We start from the raw sequence: 19,460 nt of genomic DNA on the forward strand, positions 1-19,460 counted from the left end.
GTCATTACTTGGGCCTGCCAACTACTCTGGTAATTTGGTCACCGCTAGCAGCACACGAATTACCACTTTTGGAGCATTAGCGCGAAAAATCGATATTGGCCTTGGATCTGTTTTCGAGTGGAGTTTTGTGGTAGCGGATGTGTCGATGCCAATTCTTGGGGCCGATTTTCTTCCTTTTTATCAGTAATTGTAACGAGTATTGCCATTACATTTTTAGTAATGGTTGTGTAACGAATTGCTATTTTAGACCAAAGTAACTGTAACTGTAAATAGTTCCTTTTATTGAGGAACGAATAATGTCCTTAATAGTTATGTCCTGCATATTTGACACCATTTTTTTATTTGGGTTTGGTTCTTCACATGCTTTTCTTAACGCTATAGGTAATCCCATCCCCAGCACTATTCAAATGAAAGTTATGATTCGTCTATTCAATACCTTTCAATCTTTATATGACACTTTGCCTACCGACGAATTTAAGTTGGCAGACCAAATAATTCCTTGAATGAAGGGTTGATTTTGGATGGCTACTTAAATTTCTTTTTAATTCTGACTTGACAGATGCTTCCAGATCAGCAAGGCCTACGTATTCCCTACGAATATTAGAGGGAAGCAATTTAAACAATGGAGGAGCCTGAGGAAGAAGAGAGTTGGACTTCATTGTTTGAACTAGCCTAGATTCTCTTTTGAAGTGGGGCAATGAATATTACAACAAGGAGGGGCATGGAACACTGGGGAACACCTGAGTTGACATCATGAATGTCAAAAAGGAATCCCTCAACCTTAACAATTTGCTTCCTATCATGAATGAAGCTAACCACCTTAGCAATATTTGAAGTGAGAGAAATCGGCTTTTAGTTGCGCCAATTTTAGTGAAGATGGAAACTTGCCCTGATCCAAGATACAACGCATCAAATACGAGAAAACAGGGGCAAGAACCAATGGCATTTCATCAGGCACTGACATGTCACTCCATCAGAGCCAGGAAAGCTCGAGAGTCTCAAGTCCCTTATGGCCCCTAAAGCATCTTGATCTGTGACTACAAGATCATCTAAACGCTCAATTTGACAAGCCTTGCCAATCGCCGCAAACTTCTCGACAGAGCAATGGGCTGTTGCTCCTAAACTCTTCGGAGTTGAAATCACAATAGAGAATTGATCTCCAAGTATGTTGGCCATAGACTCTACGTTGTCTATGGCTTCCCCATTGACCTACAGGGTGTTTCATCTTTCTCTTAGAGTTTTCATAAGAGATAAATGCCTTCGGATTCGACCTTCCCTCCTGAATTACTCTACTTTCCTTTTTCAACTGATCTGTCTCAATGGAGGCCTTAATTCTACCTTGGATCAACTCCAACTTTCTTTGAAGGCCAGCCACAACTACTTGGATGAACTCGAGATCTTCTCCAGATATTTCGTCGGTCACACCCATGTTGGCCAAGGAAGATGACAATCCAGACACATCAAAGTCAAATGCCGAAAAACAGTTCATCATTTCAGATACTCCCAGGTCTTTGATAATTCCTCGTGCCACAATTCTTGAAGGAAGAGTTTTGACCTTGTTACATGATACCTTTTTGACATTCGTTTCTCCACCCATTGGTCCCATGACGGACCATCCCAGCTTGATTTTAATGGCGTATGGAGCACTCGGGTCTTTGGGATCACCCACAATGACATCGAGAGAACGAAGTGCCCCGGGATTGTCCGCCCCGATCAAAAGCAAAACGGGAAGTTCAAAATCGACTTGAGCGATATCGTCTCGAATTCCGTTGAAGACGGGCCATTGCTTCAACACTTCAGGTCGGACTATCTCGCTGGCCTGAAGTGGGATTGATTCACGAGTGAAAGCAGACCTCAGTTGTATCTCATTCGATTGGTCTGGCGTGGTAGCTCGAATTCCACTCACGATTTCCGTCTCGACTTCCTCTACCCATTTGATGGTGTGAATTGATATTCGAGTCTTTCACTCCAACAATGCCCAACTCCATCAGAAGGGGGTCTAACGGAGCTAATCCTTCAATGAATTTGTTTGGACTCTGATCGTGAAATACCAGAACTTTCACGACGCTCATGGCGACAATACCATTGGACCACCAGGCTGCCCGAACAGAAAGCGTCGGACTTGCGTCTTCAATTACTTCTTTCTTGTCGATATGCAAGGATGTGGGGTGCCTTTTGTTGAAAACCTTGCATTATTCCTCTCTTGACAATTCTTTGACAAGTGGCCAGGATTCAGCCATCCAAAGCAAGCTCCTCGTTTCATTATCAAATCTTTCTTACTACCCATATTCATGCCCATGAACGTTCAGCAGTCTTCCACGTCGTGATTCTTTTCGCAAGCCAAACATTTACTTCCATTGCCCTTTAACGCCCCTGTGGACATGATGTAGGTGGTAACTTATTGGGTCAGCTTGGGTTTGCTCCACTTCACTTCGATGCTGGGTGAGCTTCTCGATGCCGAGCTCTTCAAAGCTTCCTCTCTATAAAGTGGATCGCTGAACTTCTTAAGAGGGTTATCAACAAATCCTATGAACCCGTGGAAAGTTGAGGGCCGCTCATACTGTGAACGGATTCGAATCACGAGACCACGCCAAGCATTTCTTGAGGAATAGAACAGCTTTGCCACTAAATCGCCGATTAATCGAGGAGAATCAAGTTCGCCTTTCTTGACCACTATTGAACATTGAAGCAAAGCATTATAAAACTCTCCACAGTCCTTCACACCATTGTCTTTCACCGGTGGCCAATTCCGTAAGTCTTTTAAAAATCTATTGGCCACCAACAGGTCATTACCGTAGAGCTTTCTAAGCAACCTTTTGGCTTCTTCATAGTATTGGTCATCGCCGAGAAACAAACAGCCATCAATTAGTTACCGGGGGTCGCGCTCAACTCCAATATATTGATCCAAAATAACGGTCACAAAAAAGTCATTGTCCGCGTAGTTGCTCGATCTTAAACTTGTTCTCAAGTAATTGGTTCTCGAGCAAGCTTAGATCGGCCAAATGGATGTTTGGGCAACACATGTCGCGGGAAAGGTCAAAAATATTGTTAGTCCGTTTCAAGCACTAACATGGCCTCAACCTTGAATGTAATCGCTTCGAATTAAAAAATTAACTCTATGGTACACTTTTCATCCAAAAAATATTTATTAATTGCCTGAAAAAATTATGAGCGTCAAGTAAGATATGCGTGTTAAATCGATTGTATTAATCATCAGAGTTAGTTTGGCTTTGCAGTTACAATAGTATGAGCCACAGAGGAGCCGGCCAGTAGATTTAACGACTTAAACTTAAAAAGCAGATATTTTGGCCTCATTGGTGAGAAACTTATATTTTTTGAATGAAGCGTGTGAGAAAGTTTTTATTCTTTGATTCAAAACTGTGACATTCTTGATTAAGGCCATGGTCGTGCTAAAAAATGGAAAGCATGCATGTAACGGCTCAAGATAGTCCAGGCCGCCTAAGAGTGCCCGAACGGCCCTGTGACACTATTTCATCTCCCCGTGGTAAGTGAAAAATGGAATCATCTAACCTTTAAAGATCATTCTTCATTACGTGTACTTGAAAAAAAGCAGACAAAAAAGGCAATGAATGGAACGGAATGGTAAACAATCAACAAACGCAACCTCAAATACAAGTTTTCTGGTTTCTACTTCTTCACAAAATTTTGTCATCCGATATGTAGTGATAAATCCAGATCACCTTCAATCGATTTTTCGAGTGTCCGCGGCAGTTTTGTTCATAATTCGTAGTGAACCTGACAAGTAAAAGGGAACTGATAAAATGATAATCATTGAATGACAAAATGAAGGAATGCATTATGTAAAAAATTAGTTTATGGAGACGAAAATGATCCAAAAATGTCAACGAGTATTGAGGATGAATAGATATGGAACGGTTGAGGAAACACATTACTTCACTCACCCAGATCAGACATTGTGCATTCTTGTGAAGTAATTGAGGACAATCGGAGAGTACGCTCCAAAGCTTCATAACGCAAATGATACGGTTCTAAGGGGGACTGTTGTGGAAATGGAATGTATCAAATTCTTTGTGAAAAGGGGCTAGTTGTGAAATGAAGCAAAGGCCTGTACAAACACAAGCTGATCGGTTTCAAAACACTGTTGTTGTTGTTTTAAATTTGTCGATAAGATAATGTGCCAGTTAATGTTTGCCTCTTCAGGACCCTTAGTTGTGATTTCGCCTCGTTCATCCAATCAAGAATGCAGTTCATAATTTGCCACAGAATATTTTTGCATAAAAATTAGAAATAATAAATTGCCAAATCCTCACAACTTAAAAAAGTCTTTGACACCATCAACAATGAAGTTATTCTCAGGAAACTTTCAAAGAAAGGTTTGGGGGCAAAATTTTTAAGCGGGTCTGAACTTTTATTTAGTTGACATGCCACAAAGTGTGGAAATTGATGGGCAACAATTAAAAATATCAAAATGTATATAACCTTAGATATTATCATTAAACAGTCGATTTTGTTGATAATTAGACTGAATGGTAGAAGTGATCGACAAAGTGTGGAAATTGGTGGACGAACGTCTGGATTTAACAACATATGTGGTCTCCTCCCACAGGGCAGTTCCATGAACCGTTCCTTCTTTTGTTTGCGTTTGTAATACACCACCAATCGCCCAATTTAAAGTTATCAGGTTCGCAAATGACAACCAGCATAGCACTATGGTATAGATCTAATCAAAATGGAATTTGGAGACGATCAAATGTTAGAAAAACTTTCGATACCTTTAAAATCCAAATATATTGCCTTTTAAGTTTTTGTTGTTTATTCCTCGTTAAGTAGCGATGTATTTTGATTTCATGTTAACAGACAACCAATCAAACAAGTAACAAATAAGAGTGCACCAGAGATGAGAAGGTTTTGAAGTTTCTGGATAGACAGGTTGACCAACAGATGAATTTTCGAGAGTAAAAGCGAGGTGGATTTAAGATTTTACTTAGAACACGGGCCCAATCTGGTTCTATTTTTAGAAAACTGAACGTATTAAAACTTGAAGAACACATCAGTATATGTTGCCTGAAATATGATGCATAGAAGCACACAAACGTCACGCGCATCGACATGACCGAGAGTCTCAATAAAGATCATCATTATTGTTGTTATTAAAAATAATTGCAAGACACATCAAAGGGCACAACTGCCTCACTGTTCTCACCTCTTTAAAGATGGCTCACAGGAGCAATGGACCTTATAGCTCACATTTCTAATCATTCGTGCCAATTAGACAAATTGTTCACCCCAACAAATGTTTCGCTCGTAACAAGTTAGGTAGTCTGTCTAGGACTATCCAAAGGAAATGTGCTCCTTGTATAGGGCATGTAAAGCAAAGGAAATTCAAGAAAGATGTAGCGCGGCAACACTGATTTTCAGCATTTTTGGGAGGAAGAAATAAGGCAGACTTGATAGCCAACCTGCACTCGCACTTGCTTTGGAATCCAATAAAAGTTTCAACTATCAAGTGAGTTGTGCTCCAAAACTCAAAAATATGTCGTTTTATGTGCAGTTCTGGCACTGTACTAAACTCTTGGTTCATTTTCAGAATACCGTTGGCTTCAACAAGCCAGGAACCTGAATTAAATGAAAAATTCAGTCTATGCCCATTGCGTGTTGGCTGTAATGTTTGTCTTCCTCAAAATACTCAATATCAGGGCTGTCGCACTGCAGTTTTCTTCAATTTCTTTCACTTAACATGCCCTATAAAGGGTCGACCTTCCAAATGTGGAGGCCCGGGACGGGCTAAACCCATTGGTCGTAGTTGCCCCATTGCCAGGAAATGAGGCTCCTCTAAAAAACAAACCGAATGACTTTAAAACGAGAACCTAGGCAACCTCAAGCATGATGAACTCATTCTGACTACTTTGAGGCCACTAAATACCGAATAATACCAAGTAACCAAATACCAAGTAAATGCTGAATATCCTAAGCAAAAAGGTACTTAACAAATGACTCCTTGAAATATTAAAGTGCATTATTAATGTTCCTCGGTGCAATGGCCACTTTAGGATTATTTGAAACTAAAGATGTAATTTTCGTGGAAATTTGGTCAAAAAACACCTGAATGTTTTAAATTGCCCCAAAATGACAAGATATTTGAACTACAAATTAAAAAAGTCTACTCATCACTCTTAATTCACCATTTCACATAACCTCAGATCATTCATAAGAAATGCAATCACTTTTGTTTGCATTTGTCTTCAAATGATTTCAAAAGTTTTGAATGAATCAGAAACAGTCATGATTACTCCTTACTAGCGATATGTTTCATTTTTGGCCGCTAGAGTTTGTTCAACTCTTACCTTGCAGCCCCTATTAGGACATTGAAGCAGGAAAGGAAGATGAAGTCATCTTCAAATTTTGGGGGCTCACTCGAAATTTTGAGGCTTAATAGTTCTTTAATAAAGACTGAATTAGAGTTTCAGTTCTTTTATCCATTACAGGAATGGTTCATGTAGCATTGGATTTTGATAAACTGTCACACTTTTACTCTTGAACAGGCATAAAATATACTTTTTTTTGCGAAAAAGCTGTCTTCGACTGAGGTTTCATATTCTAGAATTTTCCATTTACGTAATAGTCTTTTCGAGACCTTAGAAACGTTTTTTGTCTAATATTGAGACTTGTATCTTGGATTTTTAGTACTTCTTCTGTTTTGGAATGAACCCAGTGATCACCCAAAATTTGTGCTGACATCATCATGCAGCTTCTACTTCAATGTCCCAATTGGAGAGGAAAGCTCTTTGTCTCACCTTTCTTATTACGGTGGTCAAAAAAGCCCTTTCAAGTTCTGGGGAAAATACAAGAATCCATCTTTTCAAGTCTTCTTCCTTGCAAGATCTTAAAATTTGTAGCATTTTATCAAGCAGCTTAATTAAGATTCTCAAAACACAAAACAGTATACATATTGGAAATTAAAAACAGTAGGGTATTTATTCATGAGTTTTCTGCAAAGGTCAGCTGCTACTTAGTGCATATGCATGGTTTTAGAGCTGAACACAATGATGCAAGCAGTGCCTTGTTTGTTATACAAAACCTTTATTCGCGGCATTTTTTTAGTTCTCTTGAGCTTGAAATATAGACACATAGTAATCAAAACATAAAGCAAAATTCGTTAATCAATATCAACATGACATGTTAAAAATATCTTTCAAAAACTGGACCACAATTCCGAATTGATGAAGGCGTTGTTGAGGGATCCTTTTAGTTTCACGGAATTTGAGTATACTCAAAACAAACACCTACAAAAAAAAGATCATTAAAATATTTGTATATTGATGACTGAAAGATTATAGAATAACACTTGCCTCGACTTATTTTAGCATTTGTTGCATCAGCGGCGATATCAGATATTTTGTTCGTAAAAATCCGCACTTGGAAAGGGGGGAGCAATCTATTGGTGTAGGAGAAAATGCAGCCCTTTCAATAGCTTTTATGAAAGCACTTTCATGGTCAGTTTTGTCCCGCGTCATTACTTCAGCTTTACCCAGTTATATGTGACAGCACAGCATTGATATAAGTCTTTGGTTCTTTTAAAGTATATTTAAGGATTTAGCTTTTTTAAACGCTCTTACCTCGGAGTTAAGGCTTAGACGTTACCCAGAATGAGCATCTGCTCACTACTTTGGCGAGTATATTTTCAAATCGGCTAACATCCATGCCAATAAATTCGGAGGTTAGAGCTTTAAAGAACTGGGGCAAGTTTTTGAAACGGTCTTACCTCTGAGTTAATTAAGGCTTGGACGTTACCCACTACTTTGGAGAGTATATTTTCAAACCGGTTAACATCCAAGCCCCTAACTCCGAGATTAGAGCTTTAAAAAGCTGGCCTCTGGCCTCAGAACTGAATAGGAAAATGCGCCAAAGTCATTAAGATTTCCATGCATAAGCAACTTTAAAATAACCGAGCTTATGGTGGCGACAATGGTCGGTTTGAGTGGTTTATTGATGGCTTACGGTGATGCAAGTTAAGCAAGGTAACGTAAAAGAAAAATGTAGCTTTTGATTTTAAGTGCGTAAACTCACCGCAAATCGGAGTATGCACTGTGGCTTCGAAGAAATCATTGAGCTTTTGGCCGCAATATCTTGAAAACACTGTACTAGGAACTCCAGATTGACGGCAAGCAGAAGACGATCCTGAAAGAGCATGATAGGGATTCGGATTTTTAACTGGTTAGCTGAGCCAGGCTGTGCCACAATCGCCGCAAGCACAACCATGATTCAAACTCACCCACTCTCTCTAAATTTTCATTCTCAGAAAGGTGTACCATAACAAGACAGCATGAACAGTTATGGCAAAGCATTTCAACCCTGTACTCTTTTTTGCTGAAGGCAAGTCAAAATATGGAAACGGAAAGAGCAAATAATTTGTGAGTAAATATGTTCATAAATCGAAAGCATGGATGCACTAATTTGAGAGGGCGTACTTAAATGAACTTCCAGAGCTTTACGCCTCTCTCAATCAAAAACAATTGCATGAAGCATAAATGGGCCCAAAACGTTCTTGCCTCTCTGTTTTCACTTCTTTAAATTTGGAACTGATTTATCCCTGTCATTTAATCCGTCATAACAGCAATGGACCTCACAAACCACAAATCTAATTATTGGTGCCTATTAGACATATCATTCGCGCCAACAAATGTTTCGCTTGTAATAAGTTAGGCAGTCTGCCTGGGACTATCCAAAAGAAATGTGATCCTTGTATATAGGGTCGGCCTTCCAAATGTCGAGGCCGAGACGGACTAAACCCATTGGTATGTAGGTGCCCCGTTGCCATGAAATGGGGCTCCTCTAGAAACAAACCGAATGATTCTAAAACGAGAAACAAGGCAACCTTAAGCAAGATAAACAAGTGCAATGATTCAATCTATCAAAGTGTATAACATATGAAATATTGTTATTCAATGTGTTCCGACGATATCAGAATCTAACCACGGACTCGGTTTGTGGTTGCTCGTCTGCCCCAGTGTAGACTCTTCTTGGCTTTTTAGGCATGCATTACAGTAAGGAGTTTTTCTGGTATGATGGCCAGATGAGGAAGACTCATCGAGAGTGGGCTGTCGTGATTAGGGGGTGTCCCTGGAAGTCGTGTGAAATATACCTTGTCACAATTTTAATTTCTCGTGTTTATCAAGGGTCGTAAGACAAGAGTACGCGGTGAAAAGAAATCTTCAATACACTATTTGATCCTTTGAGCCGGATCCTTGATTGTCGAGATTCGTCCAAATTTCCAAACCTGGACAAGAGTGAACACAGTTCCAAATTCCAACCGTGGGACTCTTAGTGACATAACAAGATGGCAAACTTCCAAGAAAGTTCGCCGTTCGACCCAAAAGGACGCAAGGTGGACATAGCGTGAAAGAAAAAGCAATCTATTACTAGCCAAATTGCGAATCTGGAGAGGGAACTAGCAACTGTTCCAGCAGTATCGCGAACGGAGTTAAGAGTCCTTGCAGATCGATTGAAATCAACTTTGGATGAATTGTTTTCATTGATGACCACTTTCCTCGGCAATGTGAGAGAAGAAGAGGAACGTGAGGTAATGGAACAAAAATTGGAAGATGAGACCAATTGGGTCTTAAAATCGGTGGCATTTGTTCAGGAACATGTCGAAGCGAGAGCCGCGGAACAAAGCACGATCTTTGGAAGTAAAGAACGAAATGCTCCGCAATATCGGGCAGAAGAACGTTTACGCCTCCAGGAAACAAGAAATGCAAACACCTGGGCGGTTGAGATTGCCATGATTAACTTGGAACGAGCCGTTGATGGAGAGAGAAGATCTTAAGCCCAATTAGAGGAATTACTGTTGGGAAGTCGAGTTGAGGATTTCGACGAAGAAGAGATGCCCCCAAACGAACCTCAGACAGATGGGAGGAGATGTGTCGGCCCCTGCCAATCCCTGGACGTTCTAACGTGATCCCAAACGATCATCTTGAACGACAAGGACGAGTTGTCGATCGTGAAGGTTATCAACAGCATTGGGCCGAGGGTGAGAATGATTGGAGGCTAAATCCTACGGTTACGTTTGGACGATCTGGAGGAGGAAGGGGTTCCTTTGATGTGAAAATGCCTCACTTTGATAGAGACATCCTACAGTTTACAGAGTGGAACAATGTGTTCCAAGCTATGGTCCATGACACGGCAAGAAATACCCAAGAGAAGATGGGACTTCTTAAAGCATCATTGGGCGTGAAACCAAGAGCCTTTCTTGTAGGGTACGATAATTCTGACTACGATTACTTTAATGCCTTGAAAGCCCTTCGTCAAGTTTATGGTGACCAAGACTTGGTAATGGATGCCCATCAACGAACCCGCAAGAAGTTGAGCGATGTCAAATCAGGAGATGCGGAGAGTCTGGCCGATTTTGCGGCCAAAGTTCAAGGTCATCTGTTCACCATCAAGAAGCATTGTCCGACCGGAGATGTTTCTCTTGTATACATCGTAAGAATACTTGAGGGTAAGTTAGACAAACAGAATTTTTATTCATGGTATGATTACTAAAGGAACTTGCCTTCAAATGGGAAGGAGACCGAATTTTGTGCGTGGCTCCTCCGTGCAGTCCATAGGGAGAATCGACAAGGAACATCAATGCAATAAATGGGATCAACAGCCAACCAACCCAAGAAGCTCACATTCTCAGCTTCAAATAATGTGACAACTAAGGTTTTTTAAAGAGTTGTCTCTTGTGTACGCAAGATCATGCTATCACATTTTGTCCCAAATTTAAGAAAATCCCTGTTGCAGAGAGGGCCTGTGTTTCCGATCGCTTGAAAAAGGCCATGCTCAGTCAGAATGTCGATCTAGAGTCAGATGCGGAGAGACAAACCTACACCATCCATTGTTGCACGGTCAAAGGATGCTGACCACAGGTGGTGTAACTGGAACTGGGATGTGCACCAGCCTTCCACCTCTGGTTACCGAAGCAGTGGTACAAAATACCAAGGGACGTTCCAAGTACATCCTAGGCATAATCCATATCAAATGTCGTGGTCTTAAGGGCGATGTGATTACGCACGCATTGGTAGATGAAGGTTCGGACACATCTTTCGCTAGCGAATCATTATTAAAAAGAATCGGCTGTATCGACAAGAGTCTCAGAAAAATTCAAATTCATTGTACTAATAGAACACAGACGATGGACAGTGCTGAAAATAATATTTTGTTGGGAGCCCACTCATCCATTAGCAGTCAAGTCTCTCCCAGAGGTATCCAAGAATTTGAGAGGACTCTCCTCGAAATCATTACAACATCGTTGGAAGCATTTGGAGGACATTCCGTTTTCCCAACATGCAGGGATGGTCGAAGTTCTCTTGGCTTTGGACTCAAACTCACTGATAGTGCCGTTGAAATGGCGATTAGGAACCGATAAGAACCTTACACCTTCTGAACACCTCTTGGATGGGTAGCCCGAGGTCGAGTTCAAGAATTGGGGTTCTTGGCTCATCAGGTCAATTTTTGTCACATCAAGAGAGACATTTTGATCAAATGATATCAGACTTCTTCGCCACCAAATCCTACGGGTCCGAAGCAGAGATATTGGAAAGACAAAGTCTTAATCTCGAAGACACCTGTACGCTTAAACTGAACAAGGAGATCACTAAGAAATATTCGGGTCGTCCTGGATATGAAGTGGCGCTCCCATGGATTCCAGGAATTGAGAGACTTACCAATAATTGATTGTTGGCTTTGGAACGTTTTGAAGGTCTGGAACGCCGATTCCAGCGGAATTCAACGTTTAAGCAAGCGTATAGTGAGGCCATGGAGAAATGGCTACGCCAAGAACATCAATAACCCAATCGAGTTATATCATCCAAAACAATGTTTCCTTCCACATCATGGTGTATGGAAAAAATGTGGCACCAAGGTTAGAATTGTGTTCGACTTCGAAGCAAAGTACAGGTGTAAAAGTTTGAATAATAGTCTTTTGACTGGGCCATCTCTACAAAATGACATATTTGATGTGTTGATTCGCTTCCGAGAAGGTTCAGTGGCCGTAACGTTAGATATCGAGGCTATGTAGAGTCGGATTGGTCTATAGGAAGATGACACCCGTTACCATAGGTTTCTGTTGCGCAACAAGGATACAGATCCTCCAGAAACGTACCAAATGACAGGAGTTGTGTTTGGAGATTCGCCATCGCCATGCCTCGCCATTCTCACACTTATTCAGACGGCGGCAGATTCCAAATGCTACAATAAAACCAAACGTCGCGTTTCGACTCAAGTTTACGCCGACAATTATCTGAACAGCTACGCGTCAAGCAAACTGCATTGCAAGAATGTCTTGAGGTGAAAAGAGTTGTCACTGAAAGAAACTTTAACCTTACGGGTTGGATTTTAAATTGCCCTACCTTGGCGCAAGAACTGGGAGGAGAGGCAACCAAGAACAAAGCTCTTCTGGAAAAGGCATCCGTGAACAAAGTCCTCGGCTTGAAATGGAATACAAGACAGGATACATTAGTGTTTGAAGCAGTTGCTCAAAACATCGAGCGTTTGACAAGAAGATCAGTGTTGAGCCGTTTAGCGGGACCTTCTTGGTTTAATGGCTCCTATAGTGGTTGCCGGAAAAATCAAAATGAAGTAGACGGTTGTCCAAGGCCAGGAGTGGGATGATGAAATCCCTTCAGTACAATCGAATTGGTGGAGAAAGTGGATTAATAATCTAGATCAACTACCAAACCTTCGGTTTCACAGGTGCTATTCCAACAATCTTCAGAATGCTGAAAGTGCGGCAGAAGTACATACATTTTGTGATGCATCCGAAAATGGCTTTGGTGCCGTCACATACATCCGAACTTCATACAGAGGGGTTGTGGACATAACTCTGGTTTGTTCCAAGACTCGAGTATCCCCCAAGAACCCCGTGACCATCCTACGGTTGGAATTGCAAGCCGCTGGTTTAGGATCCCGTTTATCTCAGAATGTAGTCAACGCTCTTTGTGTGGAGGTGAAGAGTGAGATGTTTTGGATGGACTGCAAGGTCGTACATTCCTGCATAATAAACCCTGCCCACCATATGTGGCCCATAGAGTCGGGGAAATCCAGAGCACTACAGAATTAAAGTCTTGGCCGCACGTTCCGGGAAAGGACAACCCGTTTCTGCCGAGGATATTCCAAAACTTTGGTTCCAAGGTCCAACATTTCTACGCCTGTCCGAGGGTCAATGGCCTCCAATCTCTCCATCACAAAATTTAGATTTTGGCAATCATGAGCTACAATCGAAGTTCAACCAACAACCACGAGTTCACGTGATTACTACAGGCGGAGAATTCGATAATCTGGAAGAAGCACTTCAGAACGAAACGGAATCCCGAGCACTTAACAGTAATAGTGCACTAAGCCAACTCATTTGGACAGCTCACCTTGAAACGTTCCGAGAGGAAGTTGAGGCTCTACACTCAAATAAGGCCATCTCGAAACCATCGAAGTTGAACCAATTGTTCCCATTCCTTGACGATTGCAAACTTCTTCGTGCGAGAGGGCGGATCGGCCTCGCAGAAGTAGTCTACGATCAAAAACATCCCATCATCCTTTGCCGAAAGTATCCTCTTACTAAGTCGATTGTGGAGCACATTCATGAAAAAAAAATCATCACCCCAGTGTGAATCATCCTCTCGCCTTACTCTGTCAAAAGAACTGGATCCTTTGTGGCTTCGAGTTAGTGAAGAGAGTCCGTCTGAGCTGTCGAAAATGTCAGATTAGTTTGCCAGACCAGCGAATCAAGAGATGGCCGATTTACCTCAGGAGAGACTGGCAATCGGGCGACCGCCGTTCTTCCACACTTCGGTGGACTTTTTTGGTCCCTTGGAGGTCTTGGTCTTGCCTAACAAGATTGAAAAACGATGGGATGCCATCTTCACATGTATGACCATTCGGGTCGTGCATCGCGAGATTGCACCGTCTTTATCCTCTCAGGACTTTTTGAACGTGTTCCGAAACTGTCCAAACACCCAAGGCCAATCTGAAAACACGTACTGGCACAATGGGACAAATTTTGTTGGAGTAAAGAATCTTTTCCTTGAATTGGAAGCAAATAATTCCGACGGGATGGAATCGGTTCGGTGGAAATTTCAAGTCCCCGGAGCTCTCATTGGGAAGGAGGTCATGAATCGCTCGTGCGTTCAGCAAAGACGGCAATGGCCAATGTGCTTGACCAAGAACAAAATTCTCGGCGTCATCTACGAGACTACGAGTTGCGAACGGTAGTATGTGAGGTCATGGAACTCCTTAATTCGAGACCGCTCACCTACGTTGGAACTGATGTCAATGATCATCAAGTCCTCACTCCCAATCGTTTCTTGACACTTTGGGGTTCAAAGACGATCCCAACATTTTCGTTATGTTCAAGCCATCATTGACAAAGTCTGGACTAGGTGGACAATGGAATATCTTCCGACATTATTGTCCAAGAAAAATGGACCGTAAGGATAGAGAATGTCCGGGTTGGAACGGAGGTATTATTGGTCGGCACAAAGGAACCTCGATCTAGCTGGAAAATTGCAAGAATTGTCGTAGTAGTAGTTAAAATTAAAAGTAGTTAAATAGTTGAAATGAATTACACTAGACTCCATACCCGTTTTAAAAAGAACACCACAGTTGAATTTGCCTCCAGGTCTTCAGGTTTATGTTATAGCAGTTGATGGTTAAATTGAATCTTTATTGGATGCTACGGAGTGTTCCGTCCACCAGCCAGGGGTGAAAGGCCCTGACTTATTGAAATCCCGTGGCCCCGTGTTCATCAATTTCAAAGTTGTCCACGACGAGTTCGCTCGTCTTTCGTGTTCAAGGGCCGGCATTTTGGTGACAACAATTATCGGGGATGGGATTTCTTATCCAGAGTCTCTTTCTTTCTCATAATATCTACAGGAATGTTGTCTAGGGTTTGCGAGAGTACGTCAGATCAATTTCTGAGACTCACTTCCTTGGGAGTGTCTCCAAATTTCACAACTTTCCGAGAACTGGTCTATCAGCAATGAAGGGCTGAAGAAGCTACTTATGATGGATTACGACGTCTCTACGAGCATTGGGTTGTGTGATGTTATGGACGGTCGGAGAACAGACAGACGCTGTTTATTGAACGGTACTTGGGGCATGGATAAAAGGGATCGCACATACACAGACAGCATGTATGAGGAATGAGAGAGTACGGCATAAGCCGTGATAACCTAAATAAGGAATAGCTTTACAGGTTGACACTTGGTCGACATCTCACCGCCAAACACGCTGCACGTTGGGAAATCCATCAATTTTGTAGTTTTCACAAGACCTTGATATACACTTTCTCTAGACACTTTGATAAACACCGTTCCGTGAACTATCGTTCATCCTGTACATCATTTATCCATATCATATCAGGATGATGTACTCGATTGTGCATGGAACTCCGAGCAACGTCGACAAATTTAATTCGCGCTGTTTTGGTTTTAGAGCTGTAAATGATAATGCTACCAATATCTTGTGGGTTACATGAACTCTTTATGGGCGACATTTTTTAGTTCTCTTGAGCTTGAAAAATAGACACATTGTAATCAAAACATAAAGCAAATTCATTCATCAGTATTCAGATGATATGTCACAATATCTTCCAAAACTTGGACCTCAATTCCAAATCGATGAAGGCGTTGTTGAGGGATCCTTTTAGTTACACGGAATTTGAGTATACTCAAAACAAACACCTAGAACGAAAATTGGTCCATTGAAAGATTTGCATGATGATGACTTGAAGATAATAAAATAACACTTGCCTCGACTTATTTTAGTATTTGTTTCATCATCTTCGATATCAGATATCTTGTTCGTAAAAATCCGCACTTGGAAAGGGGGGGAGCAATCTATAGGTGTAAGAGAAAATGCAGTCCTTTCAATGCTTTTAAGAAAGCACTTTCTGGGTCAGTTTAGTCTCTCGTCATAACTTTAGCTTAAACCATTCATATGTGTCACCACAACAACGATATAAGTCTTTGCTTTGTCAAAAAGTACAATTAAGATTGTAGCTTATGGCAAATGGTGTTGAATCGAACAATAACAAGAGCTCAAGTCCTCATTAACTGCCAAAAACCCGTATTTTGATCCAAGCAGGGACATTTTCATATCAAGCGAAAATCGCAAATGCTCGCTACATTCAAAATTCCTGTCTCTAATTTATCATAGGAAGAATTAATTAGGTTGGTGTAAGATTTTTATGATTTTGCGATGAAATTATTTTGCTAGTCCTCCTGATTTATTTCGCATCATAATTCTTGTTTTGGAGCTCGCTGAGAACAGTCGCATTTTAGTTTGCTGCTGTTTTTATCTCCCAGGTATTTCGAACCAAGGTGTGACTTCCTCTGTTGCTCCTTGGTTGTTGTGAACGTGTAGTGTTCGTAGTGTTTGGGTGTGGGTGAATGAATGGGAATTGCCATTCATTCTGTCAATTAGGTTTGAGTTTTTACGGCTCTTTGGTAAGATGTAATTACTTTAAAGCCTAATAAGTTTATTGCTCATTTATGTCTATTTTTAACTTTAGCAGTTTCTCTCTGATTTGTATTGTAGTATTTCTAGTTCCAAATCGTTATGTGTTGTTCTTTACTTTGATTGTATTGGTCCTTTAGAGTTAGAATTTATTGTTCATTACTGTATTGATTTTATTTTGTGTTAGACCCGTTTGTTGAGTTTATTTATGTGTTTTTGTGTTGTTTTCCTAGTTTACATATGTTCTTGATTCCTTGCTTTTCTTTGTCCCTTACTTCTTGCTTACTATCTCCATCTTTGTGTTTAGTTTTTTTTTTTTGCGGACTTCCTTACCGCTACCAAGATTGGAATCCCAGCAGTTCAAGACGAGAAGAATTTTCATTTTACTTGACTTTTATTTATATGTATTACTTGATCGACCAACGAATTAGAATTGGCTGATCTGGCTAATCCTTGAATATAAGGTTGATCCGGAATTTTAGTCAAAAACTTGTCCAAGTCTGACTTAAATCTTGCTACTGGATCAACCCCTACATAAACCCTACGAATATTTGAGGCATCAAATTGAACAATGAAGGAGCCCGAGAAAGAAGAGACGGGGACTTCATTGTTTTAACTAGCCTGGATTCTCGAGGCTTGAAGGTGCTCTCAAAACGCACATTAAGCCTCTACGGTCACTACAATTGACCCTAAATCCTGGGTTGGGACAAAGCTCATGAATGCTTTTGAAAACGTAAAATATCAGATACCTTTCGTACCTTCTCTGAATACTGTACAATCCCAACCTTTCTAACCTCTCCCAGTACGAGACGTCTCTCATATCCTCGATGTTCCTAGTAAAACATCTTGGACCTGCTCGAGCTTTTGCAAACCTGCTGAACTCATTGGAGCCCAAATGGGAGAGGCATATTCAAGATGCGGCTGAACAATCGACTTGTACAGAGTTAGCATCGCGATACCTATCTTCTGGACTTAAACGTGCGATATATCCAACCACACATTTGAAAAGCCTTACCCACCTTCAACTGGATATGCTCATCGAACTTTCCATTATTTTGGAGGACTACACCTAGATCTTTCATGGATGAGACCTGCTCAATATCTTTAACTCCATTATCTACCAGTGGAGTGTCTAATGGCGTCGACCCAAAGGTCATTGAGCGGAATTTCATTCCATTCAGTGCCATGTTACTCGCAGCAACCCATGAGTAGATTTGATCTAGGACCTCTAACAGACAACCGGAGTTCTGACCATTCCTACCAACTACCAATTTTGTATCATCAGCATAAGAAGAGATACTGACATTACTACTACCAAGCTTCTGAAGCGGAGCAATGAAGATAATGAAAAGGAGAGGACCCAAAGTGGAGCCCTGAGGGACACCCGACTTGACATTATGTATGTCACTAAGAGATCCCTCAACCTTAACTAATTGTTTCCTACCACAAATGAAACTTCTTAGCCAATTGAGAACCTTGCCTTGGATCCCAATCTCATGGAGCCTGTTAACTAAAAGGCCATGATCTACCTTGTCAAAGGCCTTGGCAAAGTCGAGATAGACTACATCGACTGATTCATGGCTCTCCAGTCCCTCAATAACCTGCTCTATATGTTCAATCAGTTGGGTAATCGTGCTAAAATGTGCTCGGAACCCATGCTGGCTATGAGGAAGGACTTCATGAATATAAAGAAATTCAACAAGGTTGAACTTCATGATCTTCTCAAGCACCTTCGCAATATTCGAAGTGAGAGAAATCGGCCTATATTTCCTGGGGAGTGACTTATCTCCCCCTTTGAAAATTGGAACTATCAGAGAAGAGGGGAACTTACCCTGGTCCAAGATGCAACACATCAAGTACGAGAAAACAGGAGCAAGAACCAGTGAGCATCTCATCAGAAACTGAGATGTCACCCCATCAGGGCCAGGGGAGCTCGAGAGTCTCAAGTCCCTGATGGCCTCTAAAGCGTCCTGATCTGTGACTACAAGATCATCTAAATGCTCAACTTGACGAGCCTTGCCAGTCCCAACAAACTCATCAATAGAGCAATGGACTGTTGCTCCTAAACTCAGTGGAGTTGAAAACACACTAGAGAACTGATCTCCAAGTATGCTTGCCATACACTCTACATTGTCTATGGCTTCCCCATCGACCTCAAAAGACCCTACAGGGTGTTTGATCTTTCTCTTCGAGTTTGAAAAACGCCTTCGGATTCGACCTCACCTCTTGAACAACTCTACTTTACTTGTTCAACTGATCTGTCTCAATGGAGGCCTTAATTCTACCTTGGATGAAGTCCAACTTTCTTTGAAGACTAGCCACAACTCCTGGATTCAAGTTGCTCTGGAGCCTTTTTGCTAATTTGCTAGTTTGCAACTCTTTTTGAACAAATGCTTCCTGTACTTCGGAATTTTAGACTGTTCCCCGCCCTGTGGAACAAATTCAGAGATTGCCAGAGTCGAACAGACGCCCTCCAAAAACTAGAATCATTTCGTCTAAGGCTACGTCTATGGATGATCCATTCTTCAGCATGGTATTGAGATCAAGCTCCCCTAACCTTTCTATAATCAACGGCCAATGTTCATCTTTGAACTTGAACTTAGCCAGACCGACCTTTTTGGCCGGTCTTACTCTAGAGCACGCCGGTTTTTGAGTAATGGTCGACCTTATCTCGAGAACATGATGATCTGACAGATTACTAGGCGTCACATGGACATTCTGGATCAGATCAGGGTCATTGGAAAAAACAAGTCAAGAACGCTATTCGCTCTGGTGGCTACACCAACATGCTGGGAGAAATTGCGCAAGATCGCAAATTCCTCCAGCTTTTCGAACGACTGAGACGTCGATTTCGAAATGGGAATATACCCATCTGGACTAGCCTCCCACTCTACAACGCTAGCCGGAAAATTGAAGTCCCCTACAAAGAAAACCTTTGAGCAAACTGACTGGTCCAACTCATTTCCTATGAATTTGAGAGCTGACAA

At 41.4% G+C, this 19,460-nt stretch overlaps 1 protein-coding gene and 1 long non-coding RNA gene across 2 annotated transcripts in view; one reads left to right on the forward strand and one right to left on the reverse strand.

Annotated features, from left to right (window-relative positions):
- Positions 1-9,023: 9,023 nt before the first annotated feature.
- On the forward strand, positions 9,024-10,833 carry LOC131879539 (uncharacterized). The gene is made up of 5 exons (XR_009373166.1): positions 9,024-9,562; positions 9,626-10,012; positions 10,120-10,480; positions 10,549-10,710; positions 10,768-10,833. It is a non-coding gene; the product is annotated as an uncharacterized LOC131879539 (long non-coding RNA).
- Positions 10,834-15,261: 4,428 nt separating this feature from the next.
- Positions 15,262-19,460, reverse strand: part of LOC131879537 (uncharacterized) — a 16,320-nt gene continuing 12,121 nt past the window's right edge. Inside the window, exons 11-12 of the mRNA XM_059225890.1 lie at positions 15,768-15,854; positions 15,262-15,698 (exon numbers count right to left, since the gene is read on the reverse strand). Of these exons, the coding sequence (XP_059081873.1) occupies positions 15,661-15,698; positions 15,768-15,854 (125 nt within the window). The 3' untranslated portion in view covers positions 15,262-15,660. The remainder of the gene's footprint in view (positions 15,699-15,767; positions 15,855-19,460) is intronic.

Source organism: Tigriopus californicus, chromosome 4, assembly GCF_007210705.1.
Source record: "Tigriopus californicus strain San Diego chromosome 4, Tcal_SD_v2.1, whole genome shotgun sequence".
NCBI lineage: Eukaryota > Metazoa > Arthropoda > Copepoda > Harpacticoida > Harpacticidae > Tigriopus > Tigriopus californicus.